We start from the raw sequence: 18,622 nt of genomic DNA on the forward strand, positions 1-18,622 counted from the left end.
CTACGGATGCCTACGGTTATTACTTATATTAGGAGTACCTTTAAAGGGACTAACCCTTCCTTCCCCCTGCTACTGCTACAGAGGACAATTGGACAATCTTCGGATGTTCGTTAGGTTATATAGGTTGTGTTAACCCTAGTACCTTGGGATAACAGTTACATATGATGTGTTGGTCCTAGTACCTAGTGACAACACTTACAGTAGTACATTTTCCTGTTTACTTTATTTTGTGATTCTTTCACATAAACGATGAGTTAGACTAAGTACTTTAGTACTAAACAATTAAAGGAAAACTATCATTTTACTTACAAAACATTCGGGTCTTGGTAGAAGACTACACTTCATACGTACAGAACATTCGGGTCTTGGTAGAAGACTACATTTCATACTTATAGAAAATAAGGGTTTTTCTAGGGTTTTCATACGTACACCAACATTTTCATTTAACGATTTACATGGCCTTTATAACAGATTTTCACAAACAAGGCAATGACACTTATATACTTATGAATTCACCAGCTTTAAAGCTGATACTCGCTTTCAAAATAGCTTGTATTCTCAGGTCATCAGTAGACAGGTACGGAGGCCAGGTTTTTGAGAAGACGGAGCAGACAAGTCTCGTCTTTTATTTTGATTGTATATTTTTGGTGTCTTACTACAATGAAAGAAACACACATGTATTAAAACTTTACTTATAATGCAATGGATGATGTTGTTGCTTGTTTATTATATTACACTGTTGTGATACTGTACATGACGTCCTCCACCCTTGAACATTTCCGCCGTTCGTGGTTTTGGGGTGTGACAATCTTTTTTTGTAGTAATATTTCATAGAATAGCTTCATATATATTTCATATTGTAGTTCAGTTGTAAATCACATATGTGTTTTTGTAAGTGTTTTTGCATTAATCAATTTCTTTTTATTTTTCTTGTAGATTTGGAAGAAATTGTGGTGAATATTGAAGAGGTGAAAAAAGATAAATTGAAGAAAATATGGAAATATTGACAAGAAGACATGAAAACGCTTTGAAATTTTATAGCATTTTTTTTTGTTTTTGATATTTTATATTGTATCGAATAAAATACTTATTGTATTGTGTTTATAAATTAGTAAATAAAATGAGTTTTCTTATGATTGCTTTATAGATATTATAATATATGAAATATGCATATATGCACTTGTAAAATGTGCATTAATGTACTAAAAATGTAGATTTTTTTGGTTAAAGAATTATAGTATTTTAAATATTCCAGTTTTCTTTTATTTTATTGATTTTTAAATAAAATAAAAAAAGACACTCGGCCATGGAACTGGATAGGGCACGGGTGAACTTTAGGGCTAATAAATATGTGAATTGGTCAATGGCCATGAATCTCGAATTACAAGGGTTTCATGCTTCCCATGGTTTTGGTGTAAGCCTACTCTGTGGATGCCAAAACTATATTTTCATGATTCCACTGAGTTGATTTTATGGAACCTCATACTATACGAGCAGTCTAGTCATGTTCCTGAGTACGTTACGTCATATATGTGGGCCATGGATATGCTAGTAGATACTCCAGAGGATGTTGCAAGGTTGGTAAAATCAGGGGTCCTAGTCAACTATTGTGGCGCCAACGAGAACGCTGCAAATATGATAAACAGCATATGCCAATATGTGTCCTTATCTGGTTTTTATTACCATCAAGAGTGGGAAGATCTGGATACCTATTACAAGAGTTGCTGGCCCAATGCCGCTGCAGCGTTGAAGCGTAAATATTTCAACAGTCCATGGTCTATAATTGCTCTCTTTGCTGCAATTGTTTTGTTTGTTCTTACCCTTGTTCAGACCATCTATACAGTCAAGCCCCAAAGCCCTTAATTGTAACGAAACATTTAGTTTCTTATTATGTTTTCATCTTTCGTTGTTCATGTTTTACTTCAGTATTTGTTTTTTTTTTTTTTTTTTTTTTTTTTTTTTCACTGTTTGCAAGTCCCACATATTATAGAAGCATAACTTTAATATTTATCGGTTTCAATATATTGTTTTTATTTTAGCATCGAACTAGCTAGGTTTGAAGTCGACTTTCACATTTATTTTTGCGTTTATATTTCTATATTTCAAAAATGTCATTTGGTATGGGAAATTGTTTATGATGCTTTCTGGTATCAAAAACTAAAATTTAGTATTGCGACAATATAATTCGAAAAAGGGTCCTAGTATTAATTTTTATTTTTCCTAACAATATCCCTTCAATCATTATTTATTTGGTACCATATCAAATACTTTTATACCAGCTTATTTAGTATTCTAACCGATTCATATACAACGTATTTTTTTTCACATATTAAATAATGTGTCCTGCAAATAAATGACTAATCAGAATATTAGCCGGTGAAATTTTACACAAAAGTAAAATACAACAATAATGGTGTTTGGATAAATTAGATTATAACTTATTAACTTATTTGCGGTGAAGATAAGCAATAAATAAAGAGAGATTCTTATTAATTAAATCAACTTATTTAGTTCATCCCTACCCCAATAATTTGATTTTTAAGGATTTTTATCCAAACACTTAAACTTAGCTTATCGGCAATAAGTAATAAGCACCATCTTTTTTTCTATCCAAATACCCTATAAATCTATAAATTAGTTTTATAAAAATAATGAATAGAAATTGTTAACATTAATCAAGACAATGTTTTTAACATTATACATTCACCAGTTAAAGCAAACCATAACCATCAAACAATTTTCGGTCACTCATCACAACCACTAACCATTGTCGTTAGACACCTCCCGTCGGATTCTACTGGAAACATACAGATAGAGTAAACGAGAGAGACACCGCCTTCAACCCAATGTATGGTAATCACCATTTCCGGCCACCACCATGGATATGCACCGGTAAGAAAGAGAGAAGGATACAGAGAGAAAGAGAGAGTGAGTGTGTGTGTGTGTGTGTGAGAGAGAGAGAGAACAAGTGAACAACGTGAACCACCAAACTTATTGATGCTCACCGTCAGACCACCATGGACGTCTTCGGAGTGTCGAACCACCTTGATCCTTATCAGAGTGTCGGACAACCACAAAATCGTCGGAGCTTGAAGCATTTCTTTCCCCATCTCTTTCTTCTTAAAGGCTGTTAGGGTTTAGAAGATAATAGACTTTTATACCATCAAATTTACAGTTACGTACATTCCACATTTGATTCTCGTCAGAGCAATTGCCAGAAATCGCCTCGTTGTCTTAAGAAAGATTGAAAAATGTCTAAGAAGCCATCGAAAGTCGCATTTAATTGTCCATATTGGCAGCAATGTTTTACTTGTTACGTTTAAAGAAAATAAGTGTTTTATATCTTAGAATTTTATACTAACAGCCCATCAATTTGAATATATTTCATTATAAACCTGAATTTATATATTTTATATTTTATGCATTACTTATTTATTTTGATAAATTATTGTTCTAGTAACACACATAAAATCTATCTTAGAAAGTTGCTGGTAAATATATTTTCTTAGAATTACTAGGTGTGAGATCCGTGTAATACACAAGTTTATTAAAAATAAAAGTTTAATATCAATGTATAAAATATTAAATATATATGTTTCTAAGTATACTTTTATATAAATACGAACGATATAATGAATAAGTAAGTAATTCAATCTATACTAATAAAAAACTATTGACATATTTTAAATAATGATATTGAAAACTAAGGTGTAAACATTAAATAATTTTTAAATTAATTTTCGAAATAAATACAAATTAAATGATGAATAATTAGTTATTGAATGTATTCTAATAAAATAATTATTAACATATTATAAATAATTGTTATAAATCAAAAATTTCAAATATTTCTTTGAAGATGATGTTCTTTTTCATTTATTAGGATAGAATAGAGATGTATTGTACACACATATTTATTTATAAAATTGAAATAAATAATAAATTTGTTATAATTCAAATTAAAAATCCAAGAAATTAAAAGTGTTTTTTGAATTCAAATATATCATCAAATAAATGACATTAATTGTTTCATTAGAGCATTTACTTGAAATCAAATATATTTATAAATTAATAAAAATTTAAATAGAATGAATACCTTACATAATAGTAGATTCACTAATTAGTGCAATTGATTTTGATTATTGATTCATAAAAAAAGTAAAAGTAAAGATACTGACATGTGAAATTTAAACAATCGTAAAATCTGGGTTATTTGGGATGTTGCTAACCTATCGTCACCCACCGATAAGTCTCTTGGTTTTGCCTAATCAATCACCGGGAAATCAACGAGGTGAGGCCGACGATTTGCAGATGGAGGTTGTCGGCGGCAGCAACAACAACTACACCCAACATATTTATCTCTTTCATTTCGCACGCACAAACCTGGATTTCGCGTATTATGTTTCTTCTATATTGTCCTGAATCGATTGCTTGCATATGATCTTTGGAAATCACACCTCAATTTCTTCAATTGCGTTGAAGTGGAACCACCATAGCAATGACGACTCACCGACTGCTTCTTCATTCTCGGTTATGTTTGTTTTAATCTACAGCGGTTTTCCTTAGGTTGTGGATCATAGTCGACACTCCAGGTATGTCGTCTTCTCCAAATTCTCCCTTTTCTTTAAATTGTTTCCTCTGCAGCGCATATCTTGCTGTTAGTGGGGTCTCGATTCCTCTATGATGACCACCGGAGAATGCAGTTTCGATTTCAATCGGTTTTTCGATCACCGTCACTAACTAGCAGCAGGAGCAAGAGCCGACGTTGGCATCTTCTGATTTCGAAATCTACACCTGACTCTCCTTCTGTGGCCGCTTCGTGAATCTGATGGTAATTTTTGAAAACACGATCATATCTATTTCAATCACATGAATCAAACAGACTATTAGAATGGGTTGTATACTGTATATTGAAATCTATAAAGAATAAAAACTAATTTGTAGTACAAAATGTTCATATTTCTATATGATGTAGTTTCTGTATCGTTTTATGTTTCATTGTTCTTCGTTTTTGGTTTAGTGATGAAGAAGATTTGTATTACGAGGTGAATCTATGTGAAGATGATTTCTTATTGTTTAGTGTGCGTCTTAGATGAAAACACGACCATATCACTGATTTGTAATGAAAAGAAGTTGACCAAAGGTCTTTCCCCTGTTCCTCAGAAAATCCCAAATTTCAGTGGAGAAGAAGATGGCTATCATGGAAGATTCGAAGATAAAGAAGTGAAACTCTTCGTCGAGAGCTTCCAATCCGACCCTTGGTATTTCTTTCTTACATGTGATAGGTATGAATTCTTCAACTCCAACTATAGTTTTCTTTTCAGATTTCTCTCTATCATCCTTGCTACTATGGTTTTTCTTTGCATTTATTGGCACGGGTTGTTGCCTTGACCTTTGGGGATTTCTATAACTTGCAGTATGTTAAAATGTATAACATATTCATGGTCCAGTTACAGGTTTGTGTGAAAACCTCTTTATGTTTTTGTTTTGCCCTATGTTTGTGCTTATGTTCTTTTAACTTCTTTCTATTGTATGTTTCATTTTTTTGTAGACGGTTCTCCCAACTACTACAAATATACAATGCACATTTAAATGGCTCTAGCGACGAGCAAGTGATTATAGGGTTTATCAAGAAATGTATGTTATGTTTAGGTATAAACTTAATTGATTTGAACAAAGCGTTACTAATAAGTTTTGTTCTTATTTTCCCTCTTTCCAGGCATTCATTCAGAATCTGGCATTGTTTTTCGCTTCATTTTAAAGGTAAGTTTGTCTTTTGTATCCTAACTTTATTACATTAGATCTAATATGGCACTCTGCATGTACTTTCATATCCGTGTACTGGAATCCACATAAGAGAACACTACTGCACCTTTAATGGGCCTTTAATATCACTTGAGCATTTCTTATGTTGATGAAACAGAAGTTTTCAAGGTATGAAACATATTTCTTTTGTTTTCTCTTTAAAAATGAGACAAGATAAAGGTACATCCTGCTTTATTTATATAATATTTTTTGTCAATAGGTTTTCTCACGTTGGCTTTATTTTGTATTATGTGTTACGTGATCTCTAGAATATCAGTGATCTGTGAACCTCTTAATCTGCGTTTTTGTTTTTTGTTTTTTTTTTCTTTTCTGTGTCTTATTGGATGGATCATGAGTTCGCATGGTCTGATTACTCAAAGTTTTATCCGACAAAGACGTTGCAAGTGTTAGGTAGTACTTTTATGGTTTAATTTAAGTGATAAACACTCACTGAATCAAGTCGTGCATTTTTGTTAATGTATGGTAACAATAATATTTTGGGATATTCCTTTTACAAGGGCTTTACAATTACCCATTTTAGAGAATGTTATATTAATTAACTTTTCTTGAAAGCCCATGTTATATGGTTGTTACAGTGATGCCTAACTTCATTTGCAAACAACTTCACATGTACGACGCCAAGGTGGCCCTACTGTTGAGGGTTGCGATAGGTTGGATTATGATGACATCGAAAAAGGAGGACATGTTCTATTGATAAGTTCATTGCCTATATGTAACATCTCAAAATTCAAGGCCAAAAATTTCATTTTTAATTAAGTAACTCATAAAATAGTTTACCCATAACATTACCAACATCAAATTGATTTATAAAACTGTAACAATGTGTCTCAAAACCATATCATCCATAGTAATAAAAATCGTAGTACAATCCCAAGAAATCTCATAGTGTGGAAATCATGCGGGTGTGATGAGTAGCTACCGCGCTGGCTCTTTCCCCTTCGCTGAAAAGGTACCTAAAACAAACTGACAACTCTAAGCACGAAGCATAGTGAGTTCCCTCATCATACCACACACATACAATAACATACTGTAAGGAAATTCAGAGGGGGGGGGGGGGGTGACTACCAAGGTCAAGCCATTCTGGGTGCTTGACTTACCTAGGTCAAGCCATTCTGGGGTGCTTGACTTACCCATCGGTCTATATCGCCCGACTACTAGGGACTATTTCACCCCTACCACTACCATATAACACACATATACTGCCAGGTAATTCTGGGGTGCCTGAATACCTAGGTCAAGCCATTGTGGGGTGCTTGACTTACCCGTCGGCCCTTACGATCGGCACACCATAAACATACTGTCAGACAATTCTGGGATGCCCGACCTACCCTTCGGTCCTAACAACCGAACTTGGGGGCTGTATTCCCCCTACTACCACTATCACATATAACATATCATGTTAGCACATAAACATATCAGGTACTAGCAAACCCAGACGAATATCACAAAGACACTCATCCAACATACAACTCCTACTGGTGGGTTGGCATTGTGGCCGTAGACCCACCACTACTGGAAGGTAACTCACCTCGATATCGTGAAATATTTGCATTGTCCTCGGCACGGAAATTGACTCATCACTACTCCCTAATCCCTACACGACAACCTTCTCCAATTACTATTGCATACTCATAACCCTTATAATGGTCATTCCAAATCCAAGTCAAAGTCAAGGTTAAACCTTGGTCAAAGTCAACATTTGGTTGACTCGACACGTCGAGTTGGCCCACCAACTCGTCGAGGCCCCAAAACTACCAAATGTCTTACTCCTGTCCCTACCTGTCGAGTCTAACAAGAGCCCGACGAGTTCTCCTTCAATAGCACATCGTAAAAAAAACTTCAACAGACTCACCAAGTTCGCTCTTGAGCTCGTCGAGTTCATCTCCCTCCTACGAATACATCCACTCTATGACTCACTGAGTTGTATGAACAACTCGTTGATTCCATCTTCAAGAGTGGGAGATTGTCTTGGACTCGCCGAGTTTGTTCATACACTCGTCGAGTCCTATGATTACCAAGTCTCTTTACTTGTCTAAACTACTAAGAGACTTTCCATCCTAAAAACTGGTCCATCCACAGAAGGGATTTGGTGGTCAATACACCCAGGCTCGCCGATATTCAAGAATGACTCATCGAGTCCAACCTTGACCATTACTATATAGTCGATTTAAATGGGTCTTAACACCTCAAAACCATAGATTTGGCCTTCTAATGTCCATTTTCCATGTAAAGCTCCAAACTTAGTGCACATGCATGGGGTCTTTGGCTCAAAAAGTCACAAAAGGTGTTCTACAAAATGCATGGGGCTCTCATGGCCTTAAAGTTGGCACCTTTATGCCATGAGACCGCTCCAATGACTCAGATCTGAAGTCAAGATTCCATGAACACCTCACAAATCTGAAAATGGCTTTGAAAGCCCTAAATGTACCCAAAGTCCAAGCTTCTAAGGATGAATAAACACATGGAAGACCAAAACAAAGGCATTTTGCCTTGATTGAGCTGGATATGGACCAAAACCTCTGGATCTCCAAGCCTCAACTCGAACTCTCAAGCTTCTTCCTTCTTCTCAAGCTTCACAATCCACCAAATGCACCAAAATGGCCTTAGAACACACAAAAACGGCTAGGGTTTCGATATATAACTCTCTAGGAGTGATAGGGGCGATGGAGGCTAAGATAAAGTGTTTAAATAGGGTGCAAACCCTAAATATTAGGGTTTTGTGTAGACAGCTCCTACTCGTGGAGTCGCTCTTCCGACTCATCGAGTAGGTCACTTAAATCCCCATTCCACAGTCGAGTCTGCTCGATGAGTTGGGCCTCCAACTCGCCGAGTCCCAGAGTAAATTGTAACATTTCCATGAAATTAAATACGTACCACGAATCGGGTGCTACACTATATCAAGAGCCGATGGGGAGGACATTTAAGGTGTATAGGTGGAGTGGTGGGTAATGAGGAGTAGCAGGGTGACAAAGATGCTCCATTTTATGGGAGTTGATCGGGGTTAGGGATTATAGATGTCACTTACAAGGTAAAGTTACTCTTTTTATGTATTTTTTTTGTGACAACTCAACGTTTAATCCGTTATATAATTCCGTTTCCGCTAACGGAATATGTCATTTATAAAAAGTTCCGTAATTTGGAGTCGTATAATAAATAAATATTTAATTATTTATTTATATTTCATGTGATTATTAGTTTTAATAAAATAAATATAACTCGTTAATGTTATTTGCAATTAACGAAATAAAGTTATATTATTTTTCAACCAATTAACCCGGGTAAAAGTTTAACCCTGTTAAGCTTTAGCATCGGGTAGTCGTATACCGGGAGCAACACCCGAGACCTATATAAAGGAAGTGTAACACCACTTAGAAGCTTTTTACAACTCAAACTCCTCTCTCTCACTACTTTCTCTCTCTAGCTCGTTTTCTACTCCAAAAATCGCAATTTCCGGCTCCTAAACGTAAGATCTTCAACCCTAACTTATTCTAAACATTCATTATTGTTACAATAGCTCAAAAATCACATGAAAAGGGCATGAAAAAGGAGTTTACGGCCTAAGCATCTCCTTAGGCCGTAAACACCTAAATAGGTGCCAAAAGTCCCGACTTTCCTTACTTTGAGCTTAGATACTAGTTGGGGAATTTATCTAGGAGTGTTTAAGCATTAAAACCAAAATTTTGAGGGCATAAAAGAGGGTTTATGGCCCAAGCACATGCTTAGGCTGTAAACACCCCTTATCCATGCAAAAATGCCCCAACAACTCTTCCAAAGCATGTTTAGACTTGAGATTCGATTTAGGAAAATTCCATTTCGAGTTTGGGACAATTAAACATCATTTTTTGAGGGGTAAATTAGAGTTTACGGCCCAAGCATAAGCTTAGATCGTAAACTCGCCTAAACCTTGCCAAAATGAGGGTTTAAGCCCCTAAATTGCCCTATACCTTCACTAGAAATTAATGGGATTGAAATAAGGACCTTAACATCAAAGTTTGGAGAGTAAACAAGAGTTCACGGACAAGCCATAAGGCTTACGGACGTAAACTCCCAAGGAGTGGCCTTTGGGCCGTAAACTCCAAGGGAGTAAGCTCTTGAACCCCTTAGTTACCCCCTTTTGGTCTTGTACAATCCCCGAGAACCACTTCGAATCCGTAAGACCTCGAATCAATTTAGGATAATTAAATGTTTTTAATAAAAGTATAAGTGACTAATTACTTGTAAAACATATATCTCATATGTTAATAAGGACTTAAAAGGTGTACAAGTCCTTAATTGTCACCAAACGCTCAACCGACGCTTTCACCCGATTTACTCAATTTCAGGTGAGTTCATACCCCTTAATGAATCTTTTCAACTGTTTTTACATGTTTTAGGGGGGGGGGGATACAAGTCAAATGTACAATTTATGGAAATCAATCACATGTGATTTACAATTAGTACAAATCACATGTGATTTATCACTATGCTTTATAAAAGAATTTTACATTTTAAAACTGCTTTGAGAACAAAATTATTTTCAATATCTAAATCCATTCTCTTGTTAAATTGTTATTTAAATTATATTCAAACTGTGTTTAAGTTACTTTTCTTATAAAAATGTATCTACATTATATATATATATATATATATATATATATATATATATATATATATATATATAAGTAAGACTTGAAGGACTTAGGACCGATAGGTCGCCTTATCTCCTGTTCTTGTTTGATGTGGTCTTAGGGTATCTGTTATCCGTCCGACTCTCGTTGATTTCTTAGTTATATATCATGTGTATTGATGTTAGATATAAAAGTCTTCATCATATTCAATACCTTTCTTAAACAAATGCCAAAAACCATACACACTAAGTTAACTATAATAGGTATAGTTAGGACTACTACTACTACTACTCGTTACTCCTACTACTATACACTCTATAACCATTAACATTACAAGATGATACATGTATAAGAGAACGCTCTACGAAGTATACGGAAGGCTACTACTACTCTATAATACAATAGAAAACACTAATCCAGAGTATAACACACTATCCCTCTATAAGACACTCTATCGCGCTTACATCCTGTGACCAGGGCTTTCCGGACGGAAGGCGACACTACATGTATAGATCTATACGGGGCACACATTATTATATCCCGACTGTTAATTACAGTCCGGGCCGATCAGGCTCAGGGATGGCACTACTTCACTACACTACGTGTGACCAGGAAGGTCATCGGACTCTCTATTTCTCACACTATTGGTCACATAAAAAAAAAGGAATACACTTATATCCACACCAAAACACTAAGACTAAAGTCTAAGGTAACATCCCAAAGTAAGTAAGTATCTATTACTAATGGAAGTTCGCACCACTATTATTGACAACAAGCATAATTTTTCCGTATCTACACTACATACTGGAGATTTACTACTATGCTTTTACAACAAACAGTTTTCAATGATAAAAACTTACTCACAACTTAAAGGACTTCACATACAATGTACTTTCTAGAAAATATAGGATTTTCTAGGGTTTTCAACTACTTATAAACATAAATTACAACTTTTCATACTATAAGTTTTAAAACATTTTATACATCAACCACACTAAAATCTTATGAACTCATCTGCTTTATGCTGATACTCATTTTCAAAATAACTAGTATCCTTAGGTCAAAGATAGACAGGTACAGGTGTAGCATTTTGGAGAAGATGGAGCATACAAGATTCCATCACTTATTTTTGTTATAATTTTGGTGTCTATTGAAACTTTACAGAACACGCTTGTATTTAAACTCCCTATGTAAATGAAATGGTTGTTGTTTCTTGTTTTTACTATTATGCAATTATGATGATATTGTACATGACGTCCTCCACCCCGAAACGTAATCCGCCGTTATCGGTTTTGGGGTGTGACAGATTGGTATCCGAACATTGTTTATAGTGAATCAAGTATATCAACTCATAAAAGATATACGAACTATAAACACTTCGGGACTAAAACACTTTGACCAAGAATATATACTTTTAAGTACTAAAATATTTAATTAAGTATATACATATACATTCACCAATATAAAGGGGTCAGTATCATTAGAACAGATCAGAAGTATTAAAGATTGTTGAACAACACAATTAAGCTTAGAGACATATATAATCACATCTGGGTGGATGTAGCCTGATCAACTACATCTTTCTAGGAGTGACTAGCATGGGCCTAAGAATGGTTGTGGTGTTGCAACAAGTCTAAAAACTTACCAACACTACCACAAGTTCGTTAGAATAAGAATACTATAGGAGTATTCTGTGCCTCTAAAATATACTTATGTGAGAACTAAAAGGGTCGTTACTGGTAGGACAATAGTTGCTAGTGGATACACCACGGTTACATGTGACTAGGGCACTATAGACTCAAAATCTGTGGCCTTTGCTTCATTTCCTGTTCTTTTTTGATAGGGGATCTGAAGTTAGGGTTGCTTATTTGAAGGACTATCTTGCTTCGGTTACGTGTAATTGGTATGCACTACGCAAGTATTGGGTCGGCTAATAACGATCCATCTTATAAGTATCCTACATTAGTACGTCTATTAACCTTTCTTTCCCCCTTTCTCGTTTAGATAGCATGGCTGGCTTCCACTATCCCGACGATCCATATTATCCAAACCAGGGCAATGGAGGATAGCTCGACGAGGAGCCAGAAGATGATCACCCGATCCCTTTTGGATGATCACCATGTTGAAGGTTTCTCGGATAGCTCCAGCTCTGAGCCAGAAGTTAACAACCTGCCCCCAGTAGCTCGAAACCCTAACCCCCGTCCAGTGTTTCAAGGCCCCACTCCCATGTGGGCAATAACCATGAATCGATGGAGCGATGAGCAGGGTCAACCAGTGCCTTTCGATGGGGAAGGAGGATCAGCGGACCGAGTCTTGCCCATTATGGTCCGAAGGATTGCCAGGAATGTCGAGCAAGGTCAAGCAGCAATTGGCCGAGTTGTGGGGGTTGATGCCAACTCAAACCTCAACACAGTTCGCATCCGCCAACTGGAAGAAGCTATGGATAGGACAAGGAGGACCAACGAGACTCTACAGCAACAGCTAGCTGCATCCCGAGCCAAAGTTAGGGAACTCTGATCATGTCAAAGGGCTCATGAACGACATCTCCAAGAAGTTATGTGTCAACTAGCTGATATGAGGGTTCGCCCAGTGAGTGCCCGTCGCCCATAGAAGATGTCTAATCATCTCACTCTTTTGTTTAAGGACTAGCCTTTCCTTTCTATGCTCAGTAGAGCACTTGTCTGTAAACATTCCTAGCTTTGAAAGTACTCTAATTAGGCCTCTAGACTACCAACATTTTTCCTTATGGTTTGATGTAAGACCTACTGTTAGGTCACTTTTCTTGTACTACATCATTTATACCAGTAAATTGGTAGTTAACTACTCTATTGTTATGACTCTCTTTCTGATCTTTGGATTATGTTGAAATAGTCCATAAAACACTCTATTCATATCAGCAATAGACTCTTACTATTGCTATCATTTCTATGAATTTCCAGTGAAAGATGCCTCCACGCAAGCGTCCAAATAGAGGCAGACCAACAACTCAAACCCCTCCTCCACCACCTCCTCCTCCGCAGTTCGATCTAGTGTTGTTTCAAATGGCTGTGACAGCAGCTACGGCTCAAATGAACTCTAGTGATGCGAGCAGTGGCAACTCTAGATTTGGTGAAGTCCACCAAAGATTTCAAGGATGTACTTATAAGGACTTCATGAACTGCAAAACCACTTTCTTTGATGGGACCGGAGGAATCCTAGCATTGTCTCAGTGGGTCGAGAGAACTGAGGATGTCTTTGAAATGTGCTCATGCCCTGAGGAGAGCAACATAAAGTTCGCTACTGCCACCCTCACTAACAGGGCCTTGACATGGTGGAACGGCCATGTCAGTGCACTCTCTTTGGTAGCAGCCAACGCCATGGGCTGGGACACACTGAAGGAACCCATGAGAGGAGAGTACTGCCCTAGGGGCGAAATTCAGAAACTTGAAGAGGAACTCTGGAACCTCAAGATGAAAGGGACCGACATAACAGCTTACACAGCTCGGTTCTGCGACTTGGCGGCGATATGTCCAAACATGATCCCTTCTGAAAGCAAGAAGATTGAACGATACATTTGGGGTTTAATGCCCCCGTATCGAGGAAACGTTCTAGCCTCACGCCCTACAAACTTTGACAGTGCCAAAGAATTGGCCCAGAGTTTAATCAATCACGAGGTTTCTTCCACTCCAGCAACAACAACAACAACTGCCACTGCACCGCCCAAGACAACCGACAAAAAGAGGAAGCAATGGGATAGGAAAAAGGGCAAGAAGACTCAACCCTCCTCCAAAGATCAACAAGTTGTGGTTGTCCATGTTGCCACCACTCCAGCCACACCTGCACCAGCAAGAGCTTACGTTGGGAACCTGCCCAAATGTCCCAAGTGCTCCTTCCACCACCACGGCCCCTGCCGCGAATTGCAGTGCTCCAACTGCGGCCGAAAGGGCCATACTGTCTGGTTTTGCAAAGCCCCACCCAAACCTATCCTGCAAGTTCCCGGTTTGGGAGTGACCCAGACTTGTTATGGCTGTGGTGAAGTTGGCCATTTCAAGAAAAACTATCTGAAAGCTGGAAATGCGGGAGGAACCGGAAGACTACTCGCCATTGGCTACAATGAAGCAATAGCGGACCCCACAGTAGTCACGGGTACGTTTCTTCTCAACAACTCTTATTCCTGTGTCTTATTCGATAGTGGTGCACAAAGAAGCTTCATAAACCAAGGCTTTAAACACTTACTTAAACAATCCCCACAACCACTGACGGAAACATTCGTCGTAGAAATGGCTAACGGAAAGACCGAAAGCTCTAACGAAATCTACATAGGTTGTACCCTCACGTTAGACGATCACTCATTTTCAATCGACCTCATACCAGTCTCAATCAAGAGTTTCGATGTCATTGTTGGCATGGACTGGTTAAGTCTTCATTGCGCCGGCATTCTGTGCTTCGACAAAGCCATTCGCCTAAATCCACCAAATCGCGAAACTCTGTTAATCTACGGAGACAAAACCGGTACGAGTCTTCGTATCATCTCAAGTATTCAAGCCCAGAAGTACTTGCGAAAGGAATATCGCACCTTTCTTGCACACGTCGTCGACTCAAGCCAGAAAGTGAAAGATCCAAAAGACATCCCTGTTGTATGCGATTTCCCTGACGTCTTTCCGGAAGACCTTCCATGTTTACCTCCCAAATGTCAGGTCGAGTTCAGAATCGACCTAGTCCCAGGAGCTACTCCCATAGCTAAGTCACCCTATCGTTTAACGCATGCCGAGATGCAAGAACTATCCAGTCAACTTAACGAGCTGCTCAGCAAGGGCTTTATAAGACCGAGCTTCTCACCCTGGGGAGCTCCGGTCTTGTTCGTGAAGAAGAAAGACGGATCGTTCCGTATGTGCATCGATTATAGGGAGCTCAACAAACTCACGGTCAAAAACCACTACCCTCTTCCTCGTATAGACGACCTATTCGACCAACTACAAGGGGCGAGTTACTTTTCCAAGACTGATCTTAGTTCCGGGTATCACCAGTTACGAGTCCTTGAGGAGGATGTTCCGAAGACAGCCTTCCAAACTCATTATGGACACTACGAGTTCGTAGTGATGGCCTTCGGACTGACTAACGCACCCGCAGTATTCATGGACTTGATGAATAGGGTGTGTCGTCCATACTTAGACCAGTTTGTCATCGTCTTTATTGATGATATACTCATCTACTCTTGGAGTGAGGAAGAGCACATAAATCAACTACGATGAGTCTTGGAAACCTTGCGATCGGAGAAGTTATACGCGAAGTTATCTAAGTGCGAATTTTGGATCCAAAGAGTTGAATTCTTAGGACACGTGGTTAGTGAGGAAGGAATCCATGTAGATCCATCCAAAATTAAAGCCATCGAGAACTCGTCAGCACCAAAGATGCCTACGGAAACTCATCAGTTTCTAGGCCTCGCTGGCTACTACCGTAGATTCATTCAAAACTTCTCTTGGATTGCGAAACCTCTCACTACGTTAACACAGAAAGGAGTACCATTTGACTGGGAAGAGAAACAGGAGAAGGAATTCCAGACCCTGAAACGAGCCCTGTGCACCACACCGGTGTTATCCCTTCCCGAAGGAACATAATATTTTATAGTATACTGCGACGCATCGAAACAAGGGCTCAGTTGTGTCTTAATGCAATGAGGTAAGGTCATCGCCTATGCCTCAAGACAGCTGAAGACACGAGATCAACTACACCACGCATGGCCTCGAGTTAGGGGCGGTTGTTTTCGCTCTGAAGATCTGGAGACATTACCTGTATGGAACGAAGAGCACAATATACACTAACCACAAAAGTCTCCAACACATACTGAACCAAAAGGAGCTCAATATGTGGCAAAGATGGTGGGTCGAACTACTCAATGATTACGACTGCGAGATTCGCTATCACCAGGGAAAAGCCAATGTAGTAGTAGACGCACTATGTAGAAAAGAGTATTCTGGCCGAAGAGTCAAGTCACTAACAATGACTATCCATTCACATCTATCCGCACAGATTAAGGAGGCTCAACTTGAAGCCTTAAAGCCTGAGAATGTGGCGGGTGAATCCCTACGTGGGATGGATAAGAACTTGGAGGTCAAGGGTGACAGAGCCTATTATCTCATGGATCGAATCTAGACTCCGCACCACGGTGGTTTCAAAGACTTGGTCATGAAGGAAGCACACAACACTCGATACTCCGTTCACCCAGGTTCAGATAAGATGTATCTGGATCTCAAAAAGCTATACTGGTGGCCTACCATGAAAGCAGAGATTGCTACGTTCGTGAGTAAATGCCTTACTTGCGCAAAGGTCAAGGTTGAATACCAGAAGCCATCAGGTCTCCTCCAACAACCAAATATACCAGAATTGAAGTGGGATAGGATTACCATGGATTTCATAACCAAGCTACCCAAGACAACGGGTGGATTGGATACCATATGGGTCATCATCGATAGATTGACCAAATGCGCACACTTCCTACCCATCAAGAAAACAGACAAGATGGAGAAACTCACAAGAACATACATTAAAGAGATAGTTCGACTGCATGGTGTCCCTGTATCTATTATCTCGGATAGAGATAGTAGGTTTACTTCGAGATTTTGGCAATCACTTCAACAGGCATTAGGGACGAGGCTGGACATGTGTACAGCCTACCATCTGCAGACTGACGGACAAAGTGAGAGGACGATCCAAACCTTAGAGGATATGCTGCGAGCATGTGTGATTGACTTTGTTAAGGCGTGGGATACACATTTACCCCTTGTGGAGTTTTCCTACAACAACAGTTATCATACGAGCATCAAGGCAGCTCCGTTTGAAGCTCTCTACGGTCGGAAGTGCAGATCCCCTCTGTGCTGGGCTGAGGAGGGTGACACTCAACTAGCTAAAGGATAATTTCCTGGTAGCACTCTCACGGGTCCGGAGATCATTCGAGAAACGACCGAAAAGATTGTACAGATTCGCGAACGATTAAATGCCGCTAGGGATCGATAGAAAAGCTACACAGACAAACGAAGAAAACCCTTGGAATTCCAGGTGGGAGACCGAGTCCTTTTGAAGGTCTCACCCTGGAAGGGCACTATACGCTTCGGAAAGCGTGGGAAGCTAAACCCAAGGTATTAGGGACGAGATAGTAGGTTTACTTCGAGATTTTGGCAATCACTTCAACAGGCATTAGGGACGAGGCTAGACATGTGTACAGCCTACCATCCGCAGACTGACGGACAAAGTGAGAGGACGATCCAAACCTTAGAGGATATGCTGCGAGCATGTGTGATTGACTTTGTTAAGGCGTGGGATACACATTTACCCCTTGTGGAGTTTTCCTACAACAACAGTTATCATACGAGCATCAAGGCAGCCCCGTTTGAAGCTCTCTACGGTCGGAAGTGCAGATCCCCTCTGTGCTGGGCTGAGGAGGGTGACACTCAACTAGCTAAAGGATAATTTCCTGGTAGCACTCTCACGGGTCCGGAGATCATTCGAGAAACGACCGAAAAGATTGTACAGATTCGCGAACGATTAAATGCCGCTAGGGATCGATAGAAAAGCTACACAGACAAACGAAGAAAACCCTTGGAATTCCAGGTGGGAGACCGAGTCCTTTTGAAGGTCTCACCCTGGAAGGGCACTATACGCTTCGGAAAGCGTGGGAAGCTAAACCCAAGGTACATAGGGCCTTTTGAGATTCTCGCTAGAATCGGCCCTGTAGCTTACAAACTCAACCTACCCCACGAGCTAAGTAACATACATCCTACCTTCCACGTCTCAAACTTGAAGAAATGCCTGTCCGATGAGACTCTCGTGATTCCGCTTGACGAGATAGACGTCAATGAGATCCTCAAATTCATGGAAGATCCTGCGGAGATTATGGATCGAGAAGTAAAACGAATGAAACAAAGCCGCATCCCAATTGTGAAGGTTCGGTGGAACGCCAAGCGGGGACCGGAATTCACTTGGGAGCGCGAAGATCAAATGAAACTCAAATATCCCCATCTCTTCGCTTAGTAGTACTGTAATAACTTGACTGTTTGAATTCTAAATTTCGGGACGAAATTCCCCTAACGGGTGGATGATGTGACAACCCAACGTTTAATCCGTTATATAATTCCGTTTCAGCTAACGAAATATGTCATTTATAAAAAGTTTCGTAATTTGGAGTCGTATAATAAATAAATATTTAATTATTT

At 38.9% G+C, this 18,622-nt stretch overlaps 1 protein-coding gene across 4 annotated transcripts; it reads left to right on the forward strand.

The window, feature by feature from the left end:
- The first annotated feature begins 4,171 nt into the window (after nucleotides 1-4,171).
- LOC111915482 (uncharacterized) lies at nucleotides 4,172-7,694 on the forward strand. Of its 4 annotated transcripts, XM_042898762.2 has the most exons (6): nucleotides 4,172-4,831; nucleotides 5,164-5,285; nucleotides 5,418-5,456; nucleotides 5,552-5,637; nucleotides 5,720-5,763; nucleotides 5,858-7,694. In XM_042898762.2, exons 1-6 carry the CDS (start codon nucleotides 4,829-4,831, stop codon nucleotides 5,876-5,878), a joined length of 315 nt encoding a protein of 104 aa, XP_042754696.1. In that variant the 5' UTR covers nucleotides 4,172-4,828; the 3' UTR covers nucleotides 5,879-7,694. The 4 variants fall into 4 exon arrangements, 2 of the variants coding, with proteins under 2 accessions (XP_042754696.1, XP_023766909.1); XR_008230184.1 differs by having other exon boundaries at nucleotides 5,164-5,637; nucleotides 5,858-5,934; nucleotides 6,026-7,694; XM_023911141.3 differs by having other exon boundaries at nucleotides 5,720-7,694.
- The last annotated feature ends 10,928 nt before the right edge of the window (nucleotides 7,695-18,622 follow it).

Source organism: Lactuca sativa, chromosome 2 (assembly GCF_002870075.4).
Source record: "Lactuca sativa cultivar Salinas chromosome 2, Lsat_Salinas_v11, whole genome shotgun sequence".
In the NCBI taxonomy this organism is placed as follows: Eukaryota; Viridiplantae; Streptophyta; class Magnoliopsida; order Asterales; family Asteraceae; genus Lactuca; species Lactuca sativa.